The sequence below is a fragment of the Nothobranchius furzeri genome, chromosome 12, assembly GCF_043380555.1.
Source record: "Nothobranchius furzeri strain GRZ-AD chromosome 12, NfurGRZ-RIMD1, whole genome shotgun sequence".
In the NCBI taxonomy this organism is placed as follows: domain Eukaryota; kingdom Metazoa; phylum Chordata; class Actinopteri; order Cyprinodontiformes; family Nothobranchiidae; genus Nothobranchius; species Nothobranchius furzeri.
In genome coordinates, this window is record NC_091752.1 from 44960480 (window position 1) to 44983927 (window position 23448).

Consider the following 23448-nt stretch of genomic DNA (forward strand, 5'->3'; position numbering starts at 1 on the left):
TAAATTACTGCTGACATCATCAGGATTCAAACCCACATCAGCACAGCAAAACTGAGATGGAAGGCAATCACTGTAACCACTGGACTACCATAGCCAATACAACAAGTGACTTGCCTGAGACGCTGTTCCTTTTTTCAGAGCGGGTGTGGGCAAAGTTACACTGAATCAGACCATTTAATATTGGTTTTAAATTCAGGCTGATGAGAATAACGGACATCTCATTAGTGCCGATGTCGGTACAAGATCGGCTCGGGGTCCTTCAACTGCCGATGACGTCACATTACTGCAAATCTACTCGGCTTTCACACATACGTTTTGGAAAGACATCAGCAGTTTTGTTAATAAGTTCTTGTTTGTTAACACCTAAATGTTTTCTTTATACATGTAATTTGTTAATAAAACACCATATTATCTTTGTTTTGTAAAGAATGTAAAACTGCATAAAACGACCATCGGACTGACAAAAAAATAGAACAGTTCCTATATGTGAAGTTTAGTTGTTATCTAATTACATTCTTTGATTCAAAATGTTGCTTGTTGTTTTTCAATAAAGTTCTTATATTTTATTTTGCCCCATTTCATCAACAACAAGAGCTTTTGAGCGTCACCGTTTATCATTAGCTTATATTTTACATTTCCTTTGGAAATTCAAACATTTTCTCCAAAAAGTGTTGATTTTTGGACTACAGGACTAAACCGCTAAGACTACGACCGCAAATTTGTTCTGACCAATCAAAATCATAACGTGATAACGTCACTTCCGTAAGCTTCATGTTCAGCCAATCAACTACTTTGACATCATCTGCAGTCGAAGGACCCCGAGCCGATCCTGCACCCGACCCGACCCTGTACCGACACCGACAGTAATATTTTATCATATACTGTGCCTACCTTTGTTCTCGAAGGTTTAAAATAGCATGGTCAGGGACCTTTAAATTCTGCTTCAAGCAATTTGTAATTTGTTTCTCTGCCGTCAATCCAGCTCCCTCTGCTGGCCGTAGTGAGCTGGATGAGCTGCAGGAGGAGGTTCTTAGGAGAGCAAGGGTGGAGGAGCAGCAGCGACAGCAGGAAAAGGAGAGGGAAGCGGCGCTTGGCTTCAACCCAAGACCCAGCAAGTACCTGGACCTGGACCAGCTGCAGATCCAAGGTACCAGAACTGTCTCAGGACCGAACAGAGACGTTGGTGGACTTGTGTGAGTGGGTGTATGTGTGTGTCTGTTTGTGCGTGCCTGTGCATGTGTGTTTGTGTTTGAGAATGTGTCTGAACACGTGTGTGTACATGCCTGTGTGTTTGTGTCTGTGCACATGTGTGCATGCGCATATGTGGGTGTATGCATGTGTGTGTGTGTGTGTGTGTGTGTGTGTGTGTGTGTGTGTGTGTGTGTGTGTGTGTGTGTGTGTGTGTGTGTGTGTGTGTGTGTGTGTGTGTGAGAGAGAGAGTCAGCAGATGTGTTGAACAGCAGGAATGTTCTTGATTGATTGAAACACAAAGGAAGTGATGAACAAACAGCAACACAGCTACTGTCGCCAAATGCAGCCATTGTTACTAACTCTGTGTGTGTGTGTGTGTGTGTGCGTGCGTGCATGTGTGTGTGTAGGTAAAAGTGATAGCTTTGACAGGTGTGTGTCGGAAGCAGAGCTCTTGCTGGACCAATCATTACGTTTGGAGCAGGCGGGTGAAGTTGCAGCGGCGCTGTCGGCCGTCAACGAAGCTGTCTGTAAGCTCCTCCCACTCACAGTGACTCCTCCTCTTCATGCTCAACAAAAACACTATAACACAGACACCAAATAAAAGGGGACATCATACATTTCTTTGAATATTTAAACTTAGTGTGGGTCATTAGATCTGTCAGTCCCACAGTTTAGTCTATTGGTGTTGTTTTTGAATGTTTTTACTGTTTTGAAGGGTCACAGAACGTTGCGCTCTATGATGATGTCAATGCCAAAACTACCAAAACAAAGAGGAGGCTCGCCTCTTACATCAGGAAGAATCCGCGTGATTTGAGTGTTATCCGTTCTTTCATAATCCGTTGTTGAAATGTGATTGGCAGAAGCTTTTCCGGTTCGCGCCTCACTTTTTTTCACAGCTGCGGCCCAAAACGATCTCCTAACACATAGATTTTTTGCTTCCTGATCACATGACATGTGACGTACCCTGATGAAGATCGGCTTTAGAGCCGTGATGTTGGTTCTCGCTGTGCAGGGGATCGTTCCGATGCCTGCCCAGTAAAACAATGCCAATGGCGACTTTTGTCGTCATTGGCAGTAAATGAGTTAATAAACTCTCTACATTCATCACTTCATTGTTTTAAAAAAATATAAAGAAAAGTTAAAGCAACTGTTCAGAAATAATAAAGAATCCTAGTTCTGTCACCTGGATGTTCGGTACTTAACCTATGTGTCGACGACGTTGTTTTTTCTGATCCCAAACCACTTCGTTTGAAACAAATCTGTGCAAAAACCTGGTGTCTCCTCCAGCACCGGACAGTTTTAGAAGATTGGTAAACTCCGAGACTGCCAGTCAATTTTCCTCATTATTTAATGAGATTGTGTCTTATGTACCAGACTGGACCTCTTTGGATGGGATACTAAATGATTTTAATGAGAACTGTGCAGCCATGCTTGACTCTGTTGCACCTGTAAGTCACAGGCGTGTGGGTCCTGCTGTAAAACAATGGGCTTCTAAGATCACGTGTATTGCACGGAAAGAATGTAGACAACCAGAGAGGAAATGGAAAAAGGATCATTTGCAAGTGTCTCAGATTGCATTACGGAAGAGTTGGAAATGTTATCAAGGTGCTGTTAAATCTGCAATGTTCACTTACTACTCGAATATTGTCTCTTCAAACTCAAATAACCATTGGGTACTTTAAATTTGTCCTGCGTGTAAATGACTTCTCATAATCTGTATCATCAGCTAAAGTTTGTGATGATTTTCTTAATTATTTTATAAATAAGGTTTCCACTCTGTGCCCTCGGACTGGATTTTATCTCAACTTCTTCAGTTAGTGGGGAATTTAACGCTTTTACCTCATTCATTGCCAATGACGACTAAAGTCATTATTTGCATTTTTTTACTGTGTGGGCATCGGAACGAGCCCTGCACCGTGAGAACAAACATCTCAGCTCTAAAGCCAATCTTCATCCGTGAATGTCACACGTCACGTGATCAGGAAGCAGAAAATCCATGTGTTAGGAGATCATTCTGGGCTGCTGCTGTAATAAACGTGAGGCGCGAACCGGAAAAGCTTTTGCCGATCATTATTCAACAGCGGATTACGAAAGAATGGATAACGCTCGAAACACGCAGACTCTTCCTGATGTAAGAGGTGAGTCTACTCTTTGTTTTGGTTGTTTTGGCGTTGACATCATCCTAGAGCGCAACATTCTGTGACTTAAAAAAACTAAAAACGCTGAGAAACGTTGGCAGCGAAGGGCTTTACCGATGAGGAAACGGCTGGCAGCGAATGAGTTAAACTATTTAATCTCGAAGATTTGCATAAGATAGTAGCTGAAGTTAAGCCCAGTGGTTCCCCAGATCACGTCTTGCGTTCCCGTTTGTTTAAGGAAGGTTTTTTTGCCGTCGGTCCTATAATAAATCGGATAATTAATCTGAGTTAATCTTCTGGCTCTGTCCTTGATGACTTCAAGAAAGCGGTTATCCATCCCCTTCTGAAAAAGCCTGGGTTAGCTGCCACACTTCCAGCGAACATTAAGCCTATTTCTAAGCTCCCTTTCCTGAGCAAACTATTGGAGAAATGTGTACATATTCAACTAATGGACTTGCTGAATGAAAATTAACTGTTGGAAACTTTTCAATCAGGCTTTAAAGCACAGCATAGTACTGAGACAGCACTGATGAAAGTGGGGAATATTTTGCTCGCCACTGATTGTGGCAAACTTGTCCTCCTCATTTTGCTTGACCCCACTGTTGCTTTTGACATGGTGGATCATAATGTGCTAATTGACCGCCTCAGACAATATGTGGGAGTTTCAGGTCTGGCCCTGGAGTGGTTCAGAACATATTTTGCAAATTAAACAGTTTGCATCAGAATGTGTGGTTTTTCATCTGCCTCCTCACCTGGGGTGTTCCCCAGGGTTCTGTGCTAGGACCACTTCAATATTTGATCTATATTCTCCCATTGGGGGATATTCGCCATCGCTTTGCCATTAGCTTTCTTTTCTTTTTCTTTTTTTTTTTTTTTGTTGATGACTGCCAACTTTATCTCCTCCTTGGTGGTGAACATGGCAAATCAGTGGACATCCTAGTGGACTGCCTGTTTGAAGTAAAGAGGTGGTTGTTGTCAAATTCCTTGTGTCTCAATGAGGACAAGACAGAGGCTGTCCTATTTGGACATAATGGCTGCATTGATACCACCTCGCTTGACTGTGAACCATTTAATTCAAGGTTTAAAAAAGCTGTCACAAACCTAGGAGTTTAGCTTGATAATGCCTTGGGTGTTGATACCATTGTAAATTGAATTGTGGCCACCTCTTTTTACCATCTGCGTCGTTTAGCTAAAGTAAAACCATTCCTGACAAGACACCACTTGGAGGTGGTAGTTCATGCTTTTATTACAGCACAAATAATTTACAGCAATTTCCTCCTATTTAGGCTGGCAAGGCTGCAACTAGTGCAAAATGTGGCTGCAAAAGATTTTGTGGGAAAAAAGAAATTTGACTGTTTCCCCGATCGTTGAATCCTTGCACTGGCTGCCTGTGGATTTCCAGATTTGTTATAAAGTCCTTTTATTGGTTTTTAAATCATTAAATAGGCTGGCCCCCGCATACTTGCAGACACTGATACAGCTATATACACTGGCACGGGCACTCCGCTCAGACAATAGTTTCTTGCTCAAAGTACATAGGACCCACTTAAAGACTAGAGGAGACGGGGCTTTTTCCGTGGCAGGTCCACAACTCTGGAATGAGTTACCCTACAATGTACGTGCTTTTGCATCGGTGACAGTTTTTAAGGTCAGGCTAAAGACTTTTTTATTTGATCTGGCCTTTACCCTTGGCCGTTAGTGTGCTTGTAGTGTTCTTTAATTAGTGCAATTTGTGTGTTTTTACTTCTCTTTTAATCTAGTTTTTAAATCCTTGTCCTGTCTTTACTAATGTTTGTCTGTACAGCGCTTTGTTGTCACCTCTGTGCCTGAAAGGCGCTTTAGACATAAAGGTTGAGTTGAGAATCATCAGTAGTGATGACATCTCCATTAACCACAGGTCTGAGCAGCACCTGAAACTTTCCTTTCTTTTAATGATGGACTGGGTTTTAAAGACTGGTTCCACCTTGTTTTATTCTAACAGAACTTCTCACTTGCATCAGAGATGATTAAATTTTGTCTCATTGAGAGCAGTGAGATTAGATGATGTATGCAGCTCCTTCAGTTTGAGATCAGAGCAGGTGGTTGCATGCAAAGTGAGCAGCACATCTAAATGCTATTTATCTCTGTTCAGTAGGATTAGTACAGAAAATCAGAGCAGGTCCTTTGAGCAAATAAAGTGTGAGGTAAGATGGAAAGAGACCTAATGCACCTTTATAAAGGAGAAAGTAGTAGCAAGTTTGAATGCACAAAGTGTCCCAACCAATCAGGTCTATGAAAGTAATTATATTCACCCACTCTTGTCATCCCTACGTGTTTTAGTGTGAATGATGTTATCTAGAAAAAGCCAGATGTTGGGCTTTTTTATGGGATGCTGGCTGGATGTACACTACATGTCTCCACCTGGATATAACTAAGCAAATAGGTCTGAGCCTCCTATTGGAAAATTACTAGCCTGGCCTGCCAGACTCCTCCTCTGTTTAATTCTGCACAGAGACTGTGGGTCTGGGAACTCTCCTATTCAAATAACCCCACCCCCTGAGAATTCTAACCGAGCCAATCAGCTCTGAGTAGTGTATGTCACACACCATAGCACCGAGTTTGTTGAACATGGTGACTGAAGCGGAGTTTGCTGCGGCTCTAACCTCTGTTCTAAATGACTCAGACACATCTTTAAAACAACAAGTAGAAGCGCTAAAAGTCTTTCTTCTGAAGAAAAACGTTTGCACCATAGTCAGACGCCATTTTTGACTACAGCTAAAAAACTACAGTGTCGCGCGGTACAGTCGGCATTTCCGTCTTTTTTATGATTGGTTATTTTTGAGCTGCCTAGTCCCGCCCCTCATGTGCCTCTGCCTGTGAGTTACCAGACTCTTTCTCTGTGCAGAATTAGAGGACGAGTCTGGCAGGCCAGGCTAGATAATTACTGCATCAACAATTTACTTAACCTCAATTGGTGCAAGGAGTTGCTTCTCATCTTTTAAACAACCATGTGGAAAGACATGCACCAGTAAAAGAGCTCAGATCACCATGTATACTTCAACGTATGGCTGAACGACTTTAGGAAATGATTGAATTGCGATTTTTCTAGCAGAAATTGCTATTTCAGTTCAATTCACAATTTTCTTCAAGCCATCCTGTATATTAAGTTAAAAGATGGTCTAGAATCTAATCTAGTGCAACAGATTATTCACATTAATATTTAATATCTAAGTTGTGATTTTTATCTAGAGAGGAGTTTTATAAAAAAAACATGTTCTTGTTCTTATCCAAAAATGTATGGAGGAAATCTGAATGTGGAAACAGCTTTCAAGTGTATTAAATAACAAAAACACAGTTTTCCTGCATTACCTGCAGGCTCTTTCTCTCTCACTCCCTCACTCAACTACGCTCCCCCCCCCCCCCCCCCCCCACACACACACACACTCACCTACAGTGCCGTTATCATCGGCTCTAAGCAGTGCTTTGTGTGGAAAACCAAAACAGTGAAAATAACCTAAATGTGCAGCTCTGTCAGCTATGAAATTCGGCTCGGCTCTGGACGGTACACCCCCACCCCATCTCCTCTCCCCGCGCTGGCTGTTGCAACTGCTGTAACACAGGGGGAAATCCCAGGTGTAAAAAAAATTGTTACGCAACAGATCCTGGATCAGTCAAACACAATAAAATACCGCACAATTGACGGTCACGTGATTGTGTCGTTTGAAATCGTTTCGGTCCAAAAGCGATAGATTGTTCAGCCCTACTTCAATGGCTCCCAGTTCTCTATAGGATCCAGTTTAAAATCCTGGGCCCTCACTTATGTACAGATCTGTGTGTATGTCATGTGAAGGAATTAATTTACGCATTGTTTAGTACTAGTAGTGTGTGGAAATGGTCTTAAATATAAGAAAACCTCACACCATGCATACAAAAGCATCTAGTGGTAGAACGATGGAACCGCAAAACTGAAGGTCTCAGTCAACCACACGTTCTCCATCCACAAATTATTTTACCCAATAAATAATTCTTTCTGTAGAAACACAGCTGTGTCACATAACCGGCACTGATTCCAAATGTGATTCCTGGAGGAGATCCCTCTGACGTTATGCTGTGATTTGGGACACTTTGTGGAGCAACAGACAAACCACCCAGTTCTGTTTCCAGTCCATGTTCTATTTAACAACTAGGAGAACCCCCAGAACCTCCTCTGCTCCCCAAGCATACACACTAACCAGACTGAATGACAGCTCAGAGACTGCACTCTCAGACAACATTTCCAAATAAAACTCCAAACAGAACAACGTAAATGTAAATGAACTCGCTAATTTAGGATTTATCCAAATCAATGTTAGGTGAAACCATTTAACTTTATTCCTGACAGGAATCTCCTCCTCTAGCCCTAACCCGTAGCCTAAGTCTGCTCTTGTTTTGAAAAGCTACTCAGTGTTTCTGGGTTATTTTCATCTTTGAAGGGTTAAATAGATGCAGTGTTTTTTTATTGAATGACTGTGTTATAATCAGAATTAGAGAAATATTGAAGATTATCATTTATATTCTTTAGTATAGCACATTGGCATTAGTTTAGCTTCCGTTTCAGTTGTTTGACATTCATTTTGTTTATGTTTATATTTTCATACCTGATCACATCATCACCTCTCAGATATTTAATTTCCTGTTTGCTTTTACACAACAGTCATCACAAGTTATTATTTCTGCATCCTTGTTTTTCTCATTCATTCTTTTTTTCTCTGTTTTCTTTTCCTTTGTTTTCTCGGAATATTTTTGTCTATCCGATCTCGACCCCTCGCTGCAGCCAAACTGCGGCTGGTGGCGGCTGAGGGTGGAGCTAGTAGTCACAGCCGACTGCAGCGCTGCCTAAAGAGAGCCCGAAGCCTGCAGCAGCGCATGCAGCTGCAGCAGCAGAAGCAGCAGCGTGACTCAGAGGCAGACAGAGAGCTGCAGGAGGAGGAGCAGCAGCTCCTGGAACAGCCCAGGTATTTAGCCAATCAGATCCCAGGGAACACTCTGGGGCCAGGTCTGGGGTCATAAGTTCTGCTACTCCATCTGTTGGTTTCATGAGGAAATCTCCAGAATCTGTGTTTGTGTAGGATGCCAACATCGGGAATTATTCAAATTCACTGTTTCCTCCAAGATTTTTAACCAGACGATGAGTCGCACACCTCATGGTGGGTCGCACACCTGATGGTGGGTCGCACACCTGATGGTGGGTCGCACACCTCATGGTGGGTCGCACACCTGATGGTGGGTCGCACATCTGATGGTGGGTCGCACACCTGATGGTGGGTCGCACACCTCATGGTGGGTCGCACACCTGATGGTGGGTCGCACACCTGATGGTGGGTCGCACACCTGATGGTGGGTCGCACACCTCATGGTGGGTCGCACACCTGATGGTGGGTCGCACACCTGATGGTGGGTCGCACACCTCATGGTGGGTCGCACACCTGATGGTGGGTCGCACACCTCATGGTGGGTCGCACACCTGATGGTGGGTCGCACACCTCATGGTGGGTCGCACACCTCATGGTGGGTCGCACACCTGATGGTGGGTCGCACACCTCATGGTGGGTCGCACACCTGATGGTGGGTCGCACACCTGATGGTGGGTCGCACACCTCATGGTGGGTCGCACACCTGATGGTGGGTCGCACACCTCATGGTGGGTCGCACACCTGATGGTGGGTCGCACACCTCATGGTGGGTCGCACACCTCATGGTGGGTCGCACACCTGATGGTGGGTCGCACACCTCATGGTGGGTCGCACACCTGATGGTGGGTCGCACACCTCATGGTGGGTCGCACACTTGATGGTGGGTCGCACACCTGATGGTGGGTCGCACACCTCATGGTGCGTCGCACACTTGATGGTGGGTCGCACACCTGATGGTGGGTCGCACACCTCATGGTGGGTCGCACACCTGATGGTGGGTCGCACACCTGATGGTGGGTCGCACACCTCATGGTGCGTCGCACACCTGATGGTGGGTCGCACACCTGATGGTGGGTCGCACACCTGATGGTGGGTCGCACACCTGATGGTGGGTCGCACACCTGATGGTGGGTCGCACACCTCATGGTGCGTCGCACACCTGATGGTGGGTCGCACACCTCATGGTGGGTCGCACACCTGATGGTGGGTCGCACACCTGATGGTGGGTCGCACACCTCATGGTGCGTCGCACACCTGATGGTGGGTCGCACACCTCATGGTGCGTCGCACACCTGATGGTGGGTCGCACACCTGATGGTGGGTCGCACACCGTTTTAAATGGTTGCTGTAGTTTGACAGGGTCAGAGAAACCAGAACCTGAATCAGCGTTTCCAACGGTTGTGTTTAATCTCTTCTTTGCAGTGAAAAGCCTTTCAGAGTACTTCTGACAGACACCCAGGACAACCAGTCAGCTGCCAATCAGGCTCCGCCTCCCATGACCTGTCTTGTTAAGCCCCTCCCTCCCAAATCTATTTTGCTTTTCGAGCCCCTCCCCACTTCTGCAGCATCCTCACATATGGAGGACGGCAGAAACCGGAGCCCCTCCCCTTACTTTGGGAATCCCCTCTGTAACTCTAGGTCTCTCCCTACTTTATGTGTGGACACATCCCTGAAAGACTTGGCTGCTCCCCCTCCACCTGAAGAGGATTGGTCCAATCCATCACAAGCACTGCCTACACCCAAGCCACACCCATGTACTCCATCACCTGTTGGTACCAATGGCAGATGTCATATGATGATGGAAGCAGAGCAATGTTTCACCAGATATCCTGAGGACACACTTCCTGATCCTAGCCACACCCAAATATTAGCCCCTCCCTCCCATCCCACCAGGAAGTGGTCCTGTTTAGCTCTGGACCAGTCTGATGTTGTGGACTCTTCTGATCCAGTTCTTAGCTCACCCTTTTATTCACCGTCAGACTCCCCCAACAAGGCCCCCTCTGAGACCTGGTACAGTCAGACCTCCTCCCTTTCCCACAGTCTGGACTACAGAGCTGCCTTGCCAGTGGAGCGCTGGGCAGAAAATGTCAACAGGTACTACAGCTCCCAGAATACAGTGGGAGATGGAGCAGGGTTGCCTTCGGATAGCCAGGAGCTCTCAGAGCTGGACACACTGTACCAGGCCAGTCTGCTGGCTCCCAGCATGCCCCGGGGCCACCGCGGCGTAAGCCCTCAGCCAGCTGGCAGCAGACCAGGTGAGACCTGCAGGAACTGATTCTGGCTTGACTCTAATGAAGGAAAATATTCATCAGAGCAAAATATTTACTGAAATGTTTTTTTTACTGAGATGCCTCAAATAGTAGAAACTACTTTTGATAATAAAGCAAACCTCAGCAGCACATAACATAATAGAAGCGTTTTCACTGCAAAATCACCGGCAACTCCCGCCTTACTGGAAGCGTTTCAGATGCACGGCACCTGTGAATACGTTCCACGCAGCTGGTCACAAAACTGTGACTTAACAGCTGGATTAGCCTACATATCTGGGGTTAGTCCCACCTCCCTCCTGCTGCTTCAGAAAGCTTACAGTTAGAATAGACATATGTTACTGTAGAATTATTTAAATGTGTTTGTGTGGGGGGCTTCTGTTATGTCAGAGGTCAAAGGTCACCTGCGGTTAACTTTTGATCCCATGCACATGAACAAAAACCTGTGATTTTTCCCTCCATCCTAAACAATAGTTTTCATTTTGTAACACTTAGCCACTCAGCAAACATGCACATTTGGGCCCCATGTGGGATGTCTCTGGGCAACTATTCGGCCCACAGTGAGAACCATAGTCATTGTGAAATGTAGGACACATGCAGGTTCCATCATTTGGGGCCACGTAGGGTCCCAATAGGGCTTGGCCAGCATATGTGAGCTGCCATTGCGGCCCCACTCTGGCCCATCACTGTGAGACCTTCATGTTTCTGTGGGGCCCTCATGTGCCCCTCATCTCACGGTGGTGCCCTGGCCCACACATGTGGACTTCCTGCTATGACCCCAGTGTGGCCCACTGCTGTGGGACCCTCATGTGTGGGCTTCCCACTGTTTACCATTTAATAAAAATAATAATGTATTAGATGTGTATAGAGCTTTTCATTATCCATTCATTCACACATTCACACACTGCCCGTGATGATAATCTACTAATTGGCCAATGCTGCCATTTGTGCCCAACTTGGGCAAGTTGGTCTGAAGGGAACTGGGTTTGAACCTACAACCTTCTGATTACTGAACAGCCCTATCTACCTTTAGGTCTACTTCTGCCTTACCATTACACTCACTAAATATTATAATAGCATTCAAAAACTACATATTTTGTAAATGCATTGACTACAAAGACACCCAGTAAACCTGCCGGGACACACCATGAGTTTAGTGGGCTGTGTCTGGGATAGTATAGGCAGAGCAAACCCACACTTGCTCCAGAGTGAACACACAAGGATCTTGTGTATGAATGGGTCCAGTGTGTCCTTTCCCATGAGGGCCTCTTTTGGATTTAGTTAAGGGAAACCCACAGATATATCTGCCCAATTCCATCCCATGCTAAGCCCTTGTGAGGGGACCCTGTGCCAGCCCAGTGGACGTTTGCATTTATGCGTTAGCTGTGTTTACTTCTGTGGGCTTCCCACAATGGTATCTGCCCAAAAACAACTCACAGTGACCCCATGGGTGTGAGCCAATATGGGGAATCCAGCAGTCTGCCATGTTTAATTCCTCAGGGGGATTTCTGTGGGCACGCCATAGTGGTATGTGCCCAAAAACTAGCCACAGTGGCCCTGTGGGTGTCAGCTCATAAGCTTTACACCTGTGTGTGTGTGTGTGTGTGTGTGTGTGTGTGTGTGTGTGTGTGTGTGTGTGTGCGTGTGCGTGCGTGTGTGTGTGTGCAGGTGTGAGGAGGGTGTCAGCAGGATCTGGCCGGTCCAAAACTCCGACAGCTGAGATTGAGAGATGTGCCTACAGAACTCCAGTCACACCTGTGCAGGTATGAACAGAATGATTTTATAAGCGAGGCATTTCCCTAACTCTAACCCAGGGGTAACCATCCTTTGTGAAGCCGAGAGCTACTTCATAGGTACTGAGCCACAAGGGTCTACCAGGTCGATACAATTGTGGCCTTTGAACTAGAATAAGTCAGAGTTACACCAGACTTCATGTGTAATAAAGAATAAAGAAATTTGTTGTTTTAAATTTTATATTATTGCATTTGTGATTGAAAAATGGCAGCAGATTTTGTTTGTTTATGTTGCACTTGTGCTCTTTGGAGAAATGGTCTATGGGACCTTATATGGTTCCTGGGAGGCACTAGGTTGGTGAACCCTGCCCTAAATCCTTTCCTCCATATAATGTTTTATAAATATCCATGTAACAGGAAATATACATATATACATACAAATATAAATATACAGGAATATCAGTTAAGACCAGTTTTAAAAAAAAGAAAGTTTAGAAATGCTGTCCGACTGAGAAGTATGAGCATGTAAAGCACTCAGTATTTAGTTGGGACTCCTTTAGCCTGTATTACTGCAGCAATTCGGCATGGAGTCCATCAGTCTCTGGCACTGCTCAGGTGTTATGAGAGCCCATGTTGCTCTGATAGCGGCCGTCAGCTCTTCTGAACGATTGGGTCTGGTGTATTGCATCTTCCTCTTCACATTACCCCATAACCTTTCTATGGAGTTAAGGTCAGGCGAGCTTGCTGGCCAATCAAGAACAAGCATACCATGGTCCTTAAACCAGGTACTGGTAGCTTTGGTACAATGCGTTGTTCATCTACACAACTAGAATTTAACGCTGTTGCTATTTCAGCTTTGTGAAACCCTGAGAAAGATTAAACGAATTGGCAATGAAACTTATATAATCGATAGAAGTTCATACACCAACTGGCTTGGTCTATATTTAATCAAAAGATTAATATTTAATTTAAGAGATTTAAATTAATAGCAAAAGTTCATTTTAATTCAGAAGATCTAAAGAGATCTTTGCTCATTCAATGATCAATATGCACCACTCTGTGTCTTATTTCAAAGAAGAGTCAGGTTTAAAAAGTTAAGAATTTATTACTAACAATTTAAACTGTGACAATTAAAACAATTTATGAAGGACAATTTATAAAAGCTTTGGTATTAAAACTTGGTATTAAAGCAATCTGTTTGGATGAAACTAAACATGAAGTGTGTTTGTTTGGATGTGTGAATGTAGGTCTCAGAAGGTTTTTATCTAGAAGGTTTTTATCTCAGAAGGTTTTTAGAGAGAGAAAACGCGTTCTGGGTGAAAAAATTTGGTTTGCAGTTAAGCTAAATTATTTCTTAATAAAAGAGGCATTCAGACGCAATCTGTGTTCTATCTCACCGTTCAAACGACCCTCTGTTCAGATCCGGAGGTCAAGGGAGGATGTTGATCAGCCTCTGGGTACTCGGTCCGGTAGGGTAGACCAGTGGTACCGACTCTCTGGTCCTAGAGTTGCCGCAGGCACACAGGTGGATGGTTTGCGTCTGAGCAGATTCTTAAGGAATTTCGTAGCGTCAGCTTGTTGCAGATGGCGTTTCTGTTGAAGCAATTCTATGGGCGTGACAGAAAAGCTTTAGTAGAGGTTTCGAACGGCCGACTCGATCCTCTGGACTCTCGTTGCCACGGAGAGAATTTGGTGAGCTCAAGAACTCAACTTGAACTGAGGAGTTAGGTTTTAAGAGACGGCCGGTAATCTTATTCTAACGAATTAGATTTTGACACGTAGATTTAACATACCTCAGAACACACCCTCCCAAGATAGAGAGCTCTGGTGTTATGGAACAAAGACAAGTGAGTGCAGTTAACCTTAACCTGATTTACTGTGTGCTGCATGATTGTGTATAAGTGCAGATGATCTTCTTGTCACTGTTAAACATTACTGATTATCATAAATAATATTTATTATTAACCAATGAATAATAATTCATTTCAGTAATTAAATACATTTATAATGAACCTTGATGATTATTTATGAACATTGTAATAGACAGTGAAAAGAGTTTATTAAAAATGATTCTTTTAAATCTTGAAGTGTCCTTCGTCTTGCGGATGGAACAGCAGTCAGATTATAGGGGTGGTAGACCGACATTCAGTCTCCTGTGATGGATAATCTGTAGATAGATGTACAGCCAGGACAGCTTGACCCAGCTGAGGAAGTGTGACCTTTGGGTCACAAATGAGGCCATCCATGTCGCTACACCAGGTACTGGTAGCTTTTGTACTATGCAGGTGCCAAGTCCTGTTGGAAAATGAAATCTGCATCTCCATAAATTTGGTCACCAGCAGGAAGCTTGAAGTGCTCTAAAACTTCCTAGTAGGCAGCTGTGTTGACCTTTGACCTCAGAAAACACAATAGACCAACACCAGCAGACGACATGGCACCCCAAACCATCACTGACTGAGGAAACTTTATACTGGACCTTAAGCAACGTGGATTCTGGACCTCTCTTCCTCCAGACTCTGGGACCTTAATTTCCAAAGGAAATAAAAATGTACTTTCATCAGAGAACATAACTGTGGACCACTCAGCAGCAGTCTCGTCATTTTTGTCTTTAGCCCAGGTGAGACGCTACTGACGCTGTCTCTTGTTCAAGAGTGGCTTGACACAAGGAACCCGACAGCTGAACTCATGTCTTGCTTACATCTGTGCGTGGTGGTTCTTGATGCACTGACTCCAGCTGCAGTCCGCTCTATGAATTTCCCCCACATTGTTGAATGGGTTTTGTATCACAATCCTCTCCAGGATTTTTGCAGCAGCAGCAAAAACGACAGCTGTGGGCCTCACACGCAGCTGTTAAATTGAATTGAATAACTTTTATTTGATGTAGAGGGACAGTGTGCATTAATAAACATTTTACAATGTAAATGTACCCAATTACAGCCAAAAGGCTCATTTCCATTGGTAGTCCCCCTGCCGAATGGCACATAGTATGAAACAACATTTAAAGTTATAAACATTTTAAAAACAATACAAGTAAAACAACATTACTTAGAGTACACCCGCCCACCCCCCTCCCCGCACTCACACACATACAAAATGAATCATATTCACTCTAACAATAACGCTCATATATTGGTTCTTAAAACTAGTACTGACAAACTTCAGTGTCAATCAACCGTAACCTTAATTTTATTTTAAATGTACTGCATGTGACAGAGTCTCTTATGTTTTGCGGAATTGTATTCCAGACTCTAGCCGCCTCACAGGTGAAAACTGATTGTCCAAAGGAACTTTTCCTGCATGGCATCACACAATCCCCTCTAGCAGCCCCTCGAGTAACACGTGTTACAGACGATCGGAGTAACACGTGTTACAGACGATAGGAGTAACATGTGTTACAGACGATCGAAATTCTACAAGACTACTAAGAGGAGGTGGAGCAAAGCTGTTTTTGATCTTGGACATAAGACAACAATTTTTAAAAATGACAAGATTGCTCCAGTTTAGGAGCCTATATTTACTAAAGATTGTGCAATGGTGAAAGGATCTTGTTTTTTTTTATCTAGAATTTTGATAGCCTGTTTATATAAAGATGGTGGAGTTTGCAGAGGCCCAAGCAGGTAAACAATAATTTTTGTGAGATATTATGAGAGCAAACATGTAAATTTTTGCAGCTTCTGTTGACATATGATTTCTAAGGTGCTCAAAATTTACAAGTGTGGAATTTATACATTTGGTTACTTTTTTAACATGTTGTTTAAAAGCCAAGTTACTGTCTAAAATAATACCGAGATATGTGTATTAATTTACATTTTGAATTCTCTATCCAGAAATATCATTAGGTTCTGAATAAACCTTTTTTTGTATTTTTAGTAAAAAAAAAACTTTGCAAAAGTTTTTAAGAAATTTAGTTGTAAATGACAGCTATTCAACCAGTTTGAGACATTTACTATGACCTTTGTAAGTTGTGCAGCTGCCCCAAAATGATCATCACCTTTAACAAAATTCACGGTATCATTTGCATACATAAGCACTTCACAGCCATGACACACAGATGGTAGGTCGTTAAGTCACTCACTGCCATTGACGATTAAAGTTGTCATTGGCATTTTTTTACAGTTTGGGCATCGGAACGAGCCCCCGCGCTGAGAGAACAAATATCTCAGCTCTGAAGCCAATCTTCATCTTCATCCGCATATGTCTCATGTCACATGATCAGGAAGCAGAAAATCCATGCATTAGGAGATTGTTTTGGGCCGTTCCCGTAAAATAAAGTGAGGCGCAAACCGGAAAATCGTCTGCCGATCAAAATTCGACAACGAATTATGAAAGAACGGTTAACGCTTAAAACATGCGGATTCTTTCTTATGTAAGAGGTGAGTCTCCTCTTTGTTTTGGTTGTTTTGGCGTCGACATCATGCTAGCGCGCAATGTTCTGTGACTCTTAAAAAAACTGTAAACACGGTGAGAAACGCTGGCAGCGAAGACTTGTAGCGATCAGGAAACAGCTGGCAGCGAATGAGTTAATGTAAAGACTAAATAGAATTGGACCCAAGATTGAGCCCTGTGGTACACCTGTAACAAGATCTTTAAAAGAAGATCTGTTATTTTGTATTTTGACACATTGAGTTCGATTAGTGAGATATGATTTGAACCAGCTGCACGTAAATTGTGAAAAATTGAACTGAACAAATTTAGACTGGAGGATATCATGGTTAACAGTGTTGAACGCTTTTTGTAGATCTGAAAAAACTGCACCAACCACCCCTCCTCTTGTCTATCATAGACTTAACCCTTTCAACAAAGTAAACAGTTGCTGTTTCTGTTGAGTGATGTGCCCTAAAAAGCCATGTTGCTTGGTGTGTAAGAGTTGATTAGAATTAAGATGATTAATTAGTTGATCAGCCATTACACCTGCCCTTCAGACACTCTTTCAAAAGTGAAGACTGGTGCAAAGGACTTTGTTTCCTTTGAAATATATTGTTGATGTGATGGAAAACTGGTAGCAATAGCATCTACAGATTCTATAAAATAGTGGTTTAGAGCTTCAGCTACAGCAGCTGAGTCATCTGTTAGTGTCATTAGTTCTCAGTTCTATCTTTTTTCTACTGAGTCTCCTGGTTCTGGTCCAGTCCCAGTTAACACGACTGTCCCTAAATGGATCCTGTCTGCTGCTGAATATGAAGGACCAGAAGAAGAATGGACTTGTATTCCCTCTGGTTAAACCGTCTTTCATCTTGTTTCCTGTAGGCTCACGGCTCTGCGTTGTGCGTAGATGATCTCAGCTAAACTCATCAGATCTTTTCTCGTTATCCCTACTACTTGTACACTTTTCTACCACATCCTGTCCTCCCCTAACCTCTCTATTGATGTTCTTGGACCCGGGGCTTTTGGAGCTGTTTTGAGTTAGTTGGCCAATTGGAGTGTAACACCAGGGGTCTTCAATATTGAACCTTTTCACAATGTTCTAATATTCTGAGATACTGAATTTGGAGTATTCATTAGTTATCAGTTATAATCATCAAAATTAAAGAAATGAACATTTGTAATATCAGTCTGTGTGTAATGAATGAATCCAATATACAAGTTAAACCTATTTAATGAATTTACTGAATTTACTTTGTCGTAATTTTCTAATTTTATGACCAGCGCCTGTATAGTTGGTGTAAAAGTTTATAACTTAGGACCCACATGAATTAGTTAGTCTTGTAATTGGTTGGTTGTCGGGTCAGTTTCGGGCTCTGTCCGTGTCAATTGTTGTGTCCTTGGGCAAGACACTTCACCCTCCTTCCTGCTAGTTGTGGTCGGAGGGACTGGTGTCCTCGTCACCATCATGTGCCACCAAGTCACCAAGACATGAAACGGTAAATTAGCAAATGGCCTGTATTCATATAGCAGCCTAGAGTCCTTAGAACAGCCCGAGGTGCTTTACAACACAACCGTGACTCTCACGCTGGTGGTGGTGAGCTACATCGTAGCTACAACTACCCTGGGACACACTGATGGAAGCCACCCGTCCCTCTGGCCACCACTAGCAGGATGGAGGTTGTCTTGCTCAAGGACACAGTGACTGTCAGACTAAGTGGGGCTTGAACCTGCAACTTGTAAAAATCATTCATATATTTTAAATAAACCCAGCAACCATGACAGAAGGGTGACTCACATCCTTTGTCTTGTGGCTGATAATAGATGAAAATTCTTTTTAAGAACAGAGAGTAAAAACCATCAGCTAATCTGTTTAAGGCCTTTTTAGGGTTTCCTACAAAAAATACTTCCTGTTTCTCTGCAGCCGCCTGCAGGTGAAGACGAGAGCTACAGCGCTGAAAACCTGCGGCGTCTCGCGCGCAGCCTGAGTGGTACCGTCATCGGGTCAAGACCTCGGAACCCTCCACATGGCTGTGTATGTCACACACACACACACACACACGCACTTCTGTTTGTGCTCGTCTCTAAGCACCAGCGTAGCAGTCAGGGAGGGTGAAACTGTACAAACGGGACTAGAAGAAGTAGAAGAAATGACTTTTTCTATAGCACCTCTCCAGATACAAATCACAAGAATAAAAATTAAAAAATTATCTAAAAATAAACCATTTTCATTATCCCGGAGAATTTGGTTGCTTTTGATGAGCTCGGGTTGAACTAATTCAGACTCCTGATTTTAACCCATCTAAAGGAGAGATCAGAAGTTACCCAAACAGCTGCTGAACATGATTTTATGTCTGAGGTGGACAGACCGGAGGAGGGAGATGTTTCAGCCCCCAGGACCTGCCTCAGACTTGAACCTTTATCAGCAGTTTAGTGTCTGACCCGGTCCGACCCAGCTGCTGCAGCAACAGTCACACTCTCCAGCTCCTTCTCTGGTTAGAGGTGTCTGCTCAGGAGTCAGGATCATCATTGTTTTACCTCTAGGAATATCGTCTCCTGGATGCTCCTTTAGTCATCTCTACAGCACTGATCAGCGTATTAAAACATAGATCTAGCCAGAGGAGTACGGTCCACCCAGGGCGATGATCACTCTACCTGTTCTTGCATGAGCAGACCCGTCCAGACATTCCTCTGTAGGTCACAACCAGGTAACAGGTGTATTAGCTCACCTACTTTTCATTCGTCCTGTGTGGAGAGCAACAAGCAAATAGAGACTGGAGGTTCCTCCTCTTGTACACTTCATGTGCTTTTTCATTTTCCTTCCTATCATTTCAACATTTTTACCTTTTCATCTTCTTCATGTTTCATCCTACAGGATCCCCCCCTCTCCAGACCCCCCCTCAGTTACTCAGACCTTCATTCCTCCCTCCATCACCCCTCCACCTCCTCCACAGCACATCACTCCTTCCACCAACTCCACGGCCCCCCAGCTCCACTGCACCCCCACACGCAGCCATCACGGCCCCCCAGCTCAGGGTTCTCCTCCCAGGGACACTCAGGTAACCCACCAGCCCTCCACACCACTCCTTCATGTCATCCACCGGTTTGGTTTTGAACCCTTCTGACATATTGATTATTTATTTCATTAATTTGTTTTTTAATTGTTTATTTTCCCTCTGGGATCACAAAAGAGTGTTTAGAATAGAAAGTGGTCCTGAAGGTTTAGATGATCTGTTTATCAGATGCAAACAGAAACAAAACGACACCAGAACCAGGAGGTGACTAATTGTTGCCTTACCCCCCCTACAGGAACCCCGAGGCCCCCCCAGCAGCAGTTTCTGGTTGTGTGTAACAGGAGTCCACCTCCCTCGGCTCTCCACAGTGTCGCCCTGAGCTACAGCACTCTTCCTCGGGCTCCCCATCACACTGCTCCTCCCTCCTCCTCCTGCAATTCCTCCCTCCCCAGACCCAGAGCTGGTCCTGCTCCCCCACCAGGTCTACAGAGACTCTACGCCACTCTAGCCCCCCATCATCTCTCCATAAACACCTCCAGCACCAACAGGCACCAGCGCCAGGCATCTCTGCCAGGCAGGCACGTGCAGAGGGGGGTGCGGAGGGTGCTTGAGACCCTGCCCCTTTTGTCCGAAGTGCCCAAAGTGCCCTTTTTCCGGTCGTTCGTCAGATTTTAACGTACAAAACTGTTATACTGTGATACAAATCGGGCACTAGGACCATGCAGAGGCAGCCGCCTCAAGCTGAAGGCTATTTTCCCTTAGACCCGCCTACAAGCTCACTGATTGGCTCTGCCGCATCATACTAACGCGTGATTGGTTGTCCTTGCTGTCGCTCTACCTTGTAGCCATGGAGACGACAGACCGGTGTTTTCCCTGCGGACAGGAGTCTGCGTTCATCTACCTGTAAGTTTCTTTTCTGCCTGCTTCACGTCAGCTGGATAGATTTTAATATCAGAGCTTTTGTTTACGCGCGTTTGAGTCCGTGGTTAGTGTGTGTGGAGCAGAGTCAGTTAGCTGCATGTCTGGGACAGAAAATGAGACATGAGAGAGACTTCTCCTGAAGTGTTGCAGAAACTCAAAGAATCAATGTCTCACTCTAGATTCTCCAGGTCATAACTTCTGAATTACTAATCGAATAAAAATACTTAAACGGGTTCTAAAAGTACATAAAACGAGCTTTCCAATGAGGTATTACATGATGTAATTCATGTTACTCCAAAAATCGCTATTAGGAGGAAACCAGCTTTGCAGCGTCACAGAAAGAAACATAGCGAACCGCGACGGGAGAGCGAGAACCGAAAGGAGGAGATGATCTGATCCTCTTCATCAGCAGCTTTTATAAAGTTATGGAAACGTCACAAATAAAATCCACCTGGTTGGTCAGGTGTCCCAGAAGGCTGTTTCTGTAGATGGTGACATGAGGAGGGACGGATTACAGTCACACTGGTTTTTATTTGAACACTCCACTGTTTACTAAATGATTCAGCTTCATTCCAGCATTATTTATACGTACAATAAATATTTATTTAGCTGAAAATATCATTTTATCAGTGCAGAATTTTATTAGTTTACTTTTTGTAATGAAATGTTTAGATTTAACCTTTTATCTGCTTATTGATCTTCATAATGCTGGTAGAAATGCAGCTACAGTTGTGAAGTAGCCTATGAGTGTTATTTTATGATACCTAGTATTTATTTTACTGTATCCCGTTCTCTGAACCAGAGCGTAGACCTGTGGTCACAGACAGGCTGCAGTCATTAAACTGGTTAACATGAGGTCAGGGGTCACACTGTTTTCTGAGTGTTTGCAACACAGTTCTGGGTTTAAATACCGGAAGTTCGTCTGACATAGTTTGCTCAAGTCATTTTGAAGTTCCTGTTTAGTAATAAATGTAAAGAAAATTCAAATCTGTTTTTTTTTCATTTAAGCTGCAGTTTTACAGACTTTAATAAACATAAACACTAAATACAAACCAGACACTGAAAGCTGAGGTTGTTCTGAAAAAAGGAGCAGAGTTACAAACATTTTACGATTTTATTACAATTTTAAAGCCATAAAACAAAAAAATACTTGTTATATTTATGGTCATAAGAGGGTTAAACGTGATAAATTTTCTGCCTCCCACAAAGAGATGGTAAAAGTGAATGTGAGCATAATTATATACGTTTTATTACTTTATTGTGTATTTTTTATTATTGACTATTACTCCAAAGAGTTCAGATGAAGGCAACTGGACTTCTTTGGTTTCTTTAAAACATTTCACTTCTCCTCTGAGGAGCTTTGTCAGTTCTAACTGGAATATGGGAGAGTCAAGCTCATAAGCTGTAGCTGTCTGTTGTTGTTTAAAGAGCAGAAACTACTCTGAGTACCCCGCCTCTCCATCTCCTGATGAGTCGTTAGCCTCTATTGATGGTGAGTCATCGTGTTGATTAGATGCAGGAAGGTGTGACCTAGACTGAAACTGAATGAGATTCAAAAAAAAAGTTCTAATCTTTTAAACAACGCTGTTGGTCCTCTTGGTCCTTGTTCTGGTTTTCTAAAACCCTGTGTTAAAAACCTTGGTGTGTTTTTAGACGGTTCTTTTAATCTTTACAGACTGGTGAGTGCAGTGGTCCAATCAGGTTTTTATCATTCAAGGCAGATAGCAAAGGTGAAGCCATACCTTCCTGCTAATGTCCTCGAACATGTCATCCACCTGTTGGTGTCTTGCCGATTGGACTACTGCAACTCCCTGTATTCTGGCCTGGGCCAGTCCTCCCCACACCGACTTCAGGTCCAAAATGCAGCAGCTCGCTTGCTGACTGGAACCAGCAAGTGGGAACACATAACCCCGGTTCTGGCCTCTCTCCATTGGCTTCCTGTCTCTTACAGGATCCGTTTCAAATTTTTACTTTTTGTTTTTAAATCCCTTCATGGCCTGGCCCCAGTTTACATCTCTGAGCTGCTGTCCGCTTACGTCCCTGCCAGAACCATGAGGTCCAGCTCTCAAGCTCTTTTAACAGTTCCAAAAACCCGCCACAAGACTCGCGGCGACAGAGCGTTCTCTGTGGTTGGGCCCAAACTGTGGAACAAGCTACCTCTTAACATCAGGACCACACAGAATCTAGAGCATTTTAAATCCCTTCTTAAGACGCAATTTTTTGATTTGGCTTTTAATGCAGGTTGACTTGAGCATCTTAATAGTTTTTAACAGTATTTATCATAGATTGTGACTGTTGTGTGCTCATCTTATTTTAGGTTTTTATTGTTGATTTGTTGTATCTTGATTTGTTTTACCTTGTACAGCGCTTTGGTGTAGCTGTGCTGCTGTAAATGCGCTCTGTAAGTAAAATTGACCTTGACCTTGACCAAAGCTGCATTATTGGTTCTGGAAAGGTGAAATCTAAGCCCCGCCCCTATTTAAAGTAGGGGTTTTACGTTTTGACATAGATAGCTTATTTTACTCCTCTCTCAAATCATCTATCTTCTCTGTCCAGAATGTGGACTTTGTCATCTTCAAAGGTGTCCCTTGTCCTTCAGGTGAAGGTGGACTGCAGAGTTTTGACCTGAAGAGGTGGCTCTCCTGTGTTGTGTTATGTTCTTGTGTAATTGTTGTTTAGTTTCTCTAATGTAAACATCTGGACAGTCCTCCTACACTGGACTGCATAAACGACCCCACTGTGCTTCTGTTTGGGTGTTTTGTCTTCTGGATGGACCAGGTTCTGTCTGAGGGTGTTGTTGGGTTTAAAGCTTACCGGGATGTTGTGTTTGGAGAAGATTCTTCTAAGTTTCTCTGCGACTCCTGCCACGTATGTGATGATGGTGCCTTTGT

At 43.7% G+C, this 23448-nt stretch overlaps 1 protein-coding gene across 7 annotated transcripts in view; it reads left to right on the plus strand.

Annotated features, from left to right (window-relative positions):
• LOC107396544 (ubiquitin carboxyl-terminal hydrolase 54) overlaps positions 1-23448 on the plus strand; it is a 143777-nt gene that overhangs the window by 115348 nt on the left and 4981 nt on the right. For 5 of the 7 annotated variants that reach the window (XM_070542630.1, XM_070542629.1, XM_070542628.1 and 2 more), the window contains 8 exons: positions 983-1147; positions 1599-1718; positions 8122-8302; positions 9683-10515; positions 12196-12290; positions 18547-18657; positions 19498-19681; positions 19932-20210. In XM_070542630.1, coding sequence (XP_070398731.1) covers positions 983-1147; positions 1599-1718; positions 8122-8302; positions 9683-10515; positions 12196-12290; positions 18547-18657; positions 19498-19681; positions 19932-20210 — 1968 coding nt within the window. Of the gene's footprint in view, positions 1-982; positions 1148-1598; positions 1719-8121; positions 8303-9682; positions 10516-12195; positions 12291-18546; positions 18658-19497; positions 19682-19931; positions 20211-23448 lie in introns of those variants that run through there. The other 2 variants (XM_054738525.2, XM_054738527.2) reach the window with 2 other exon arrangements.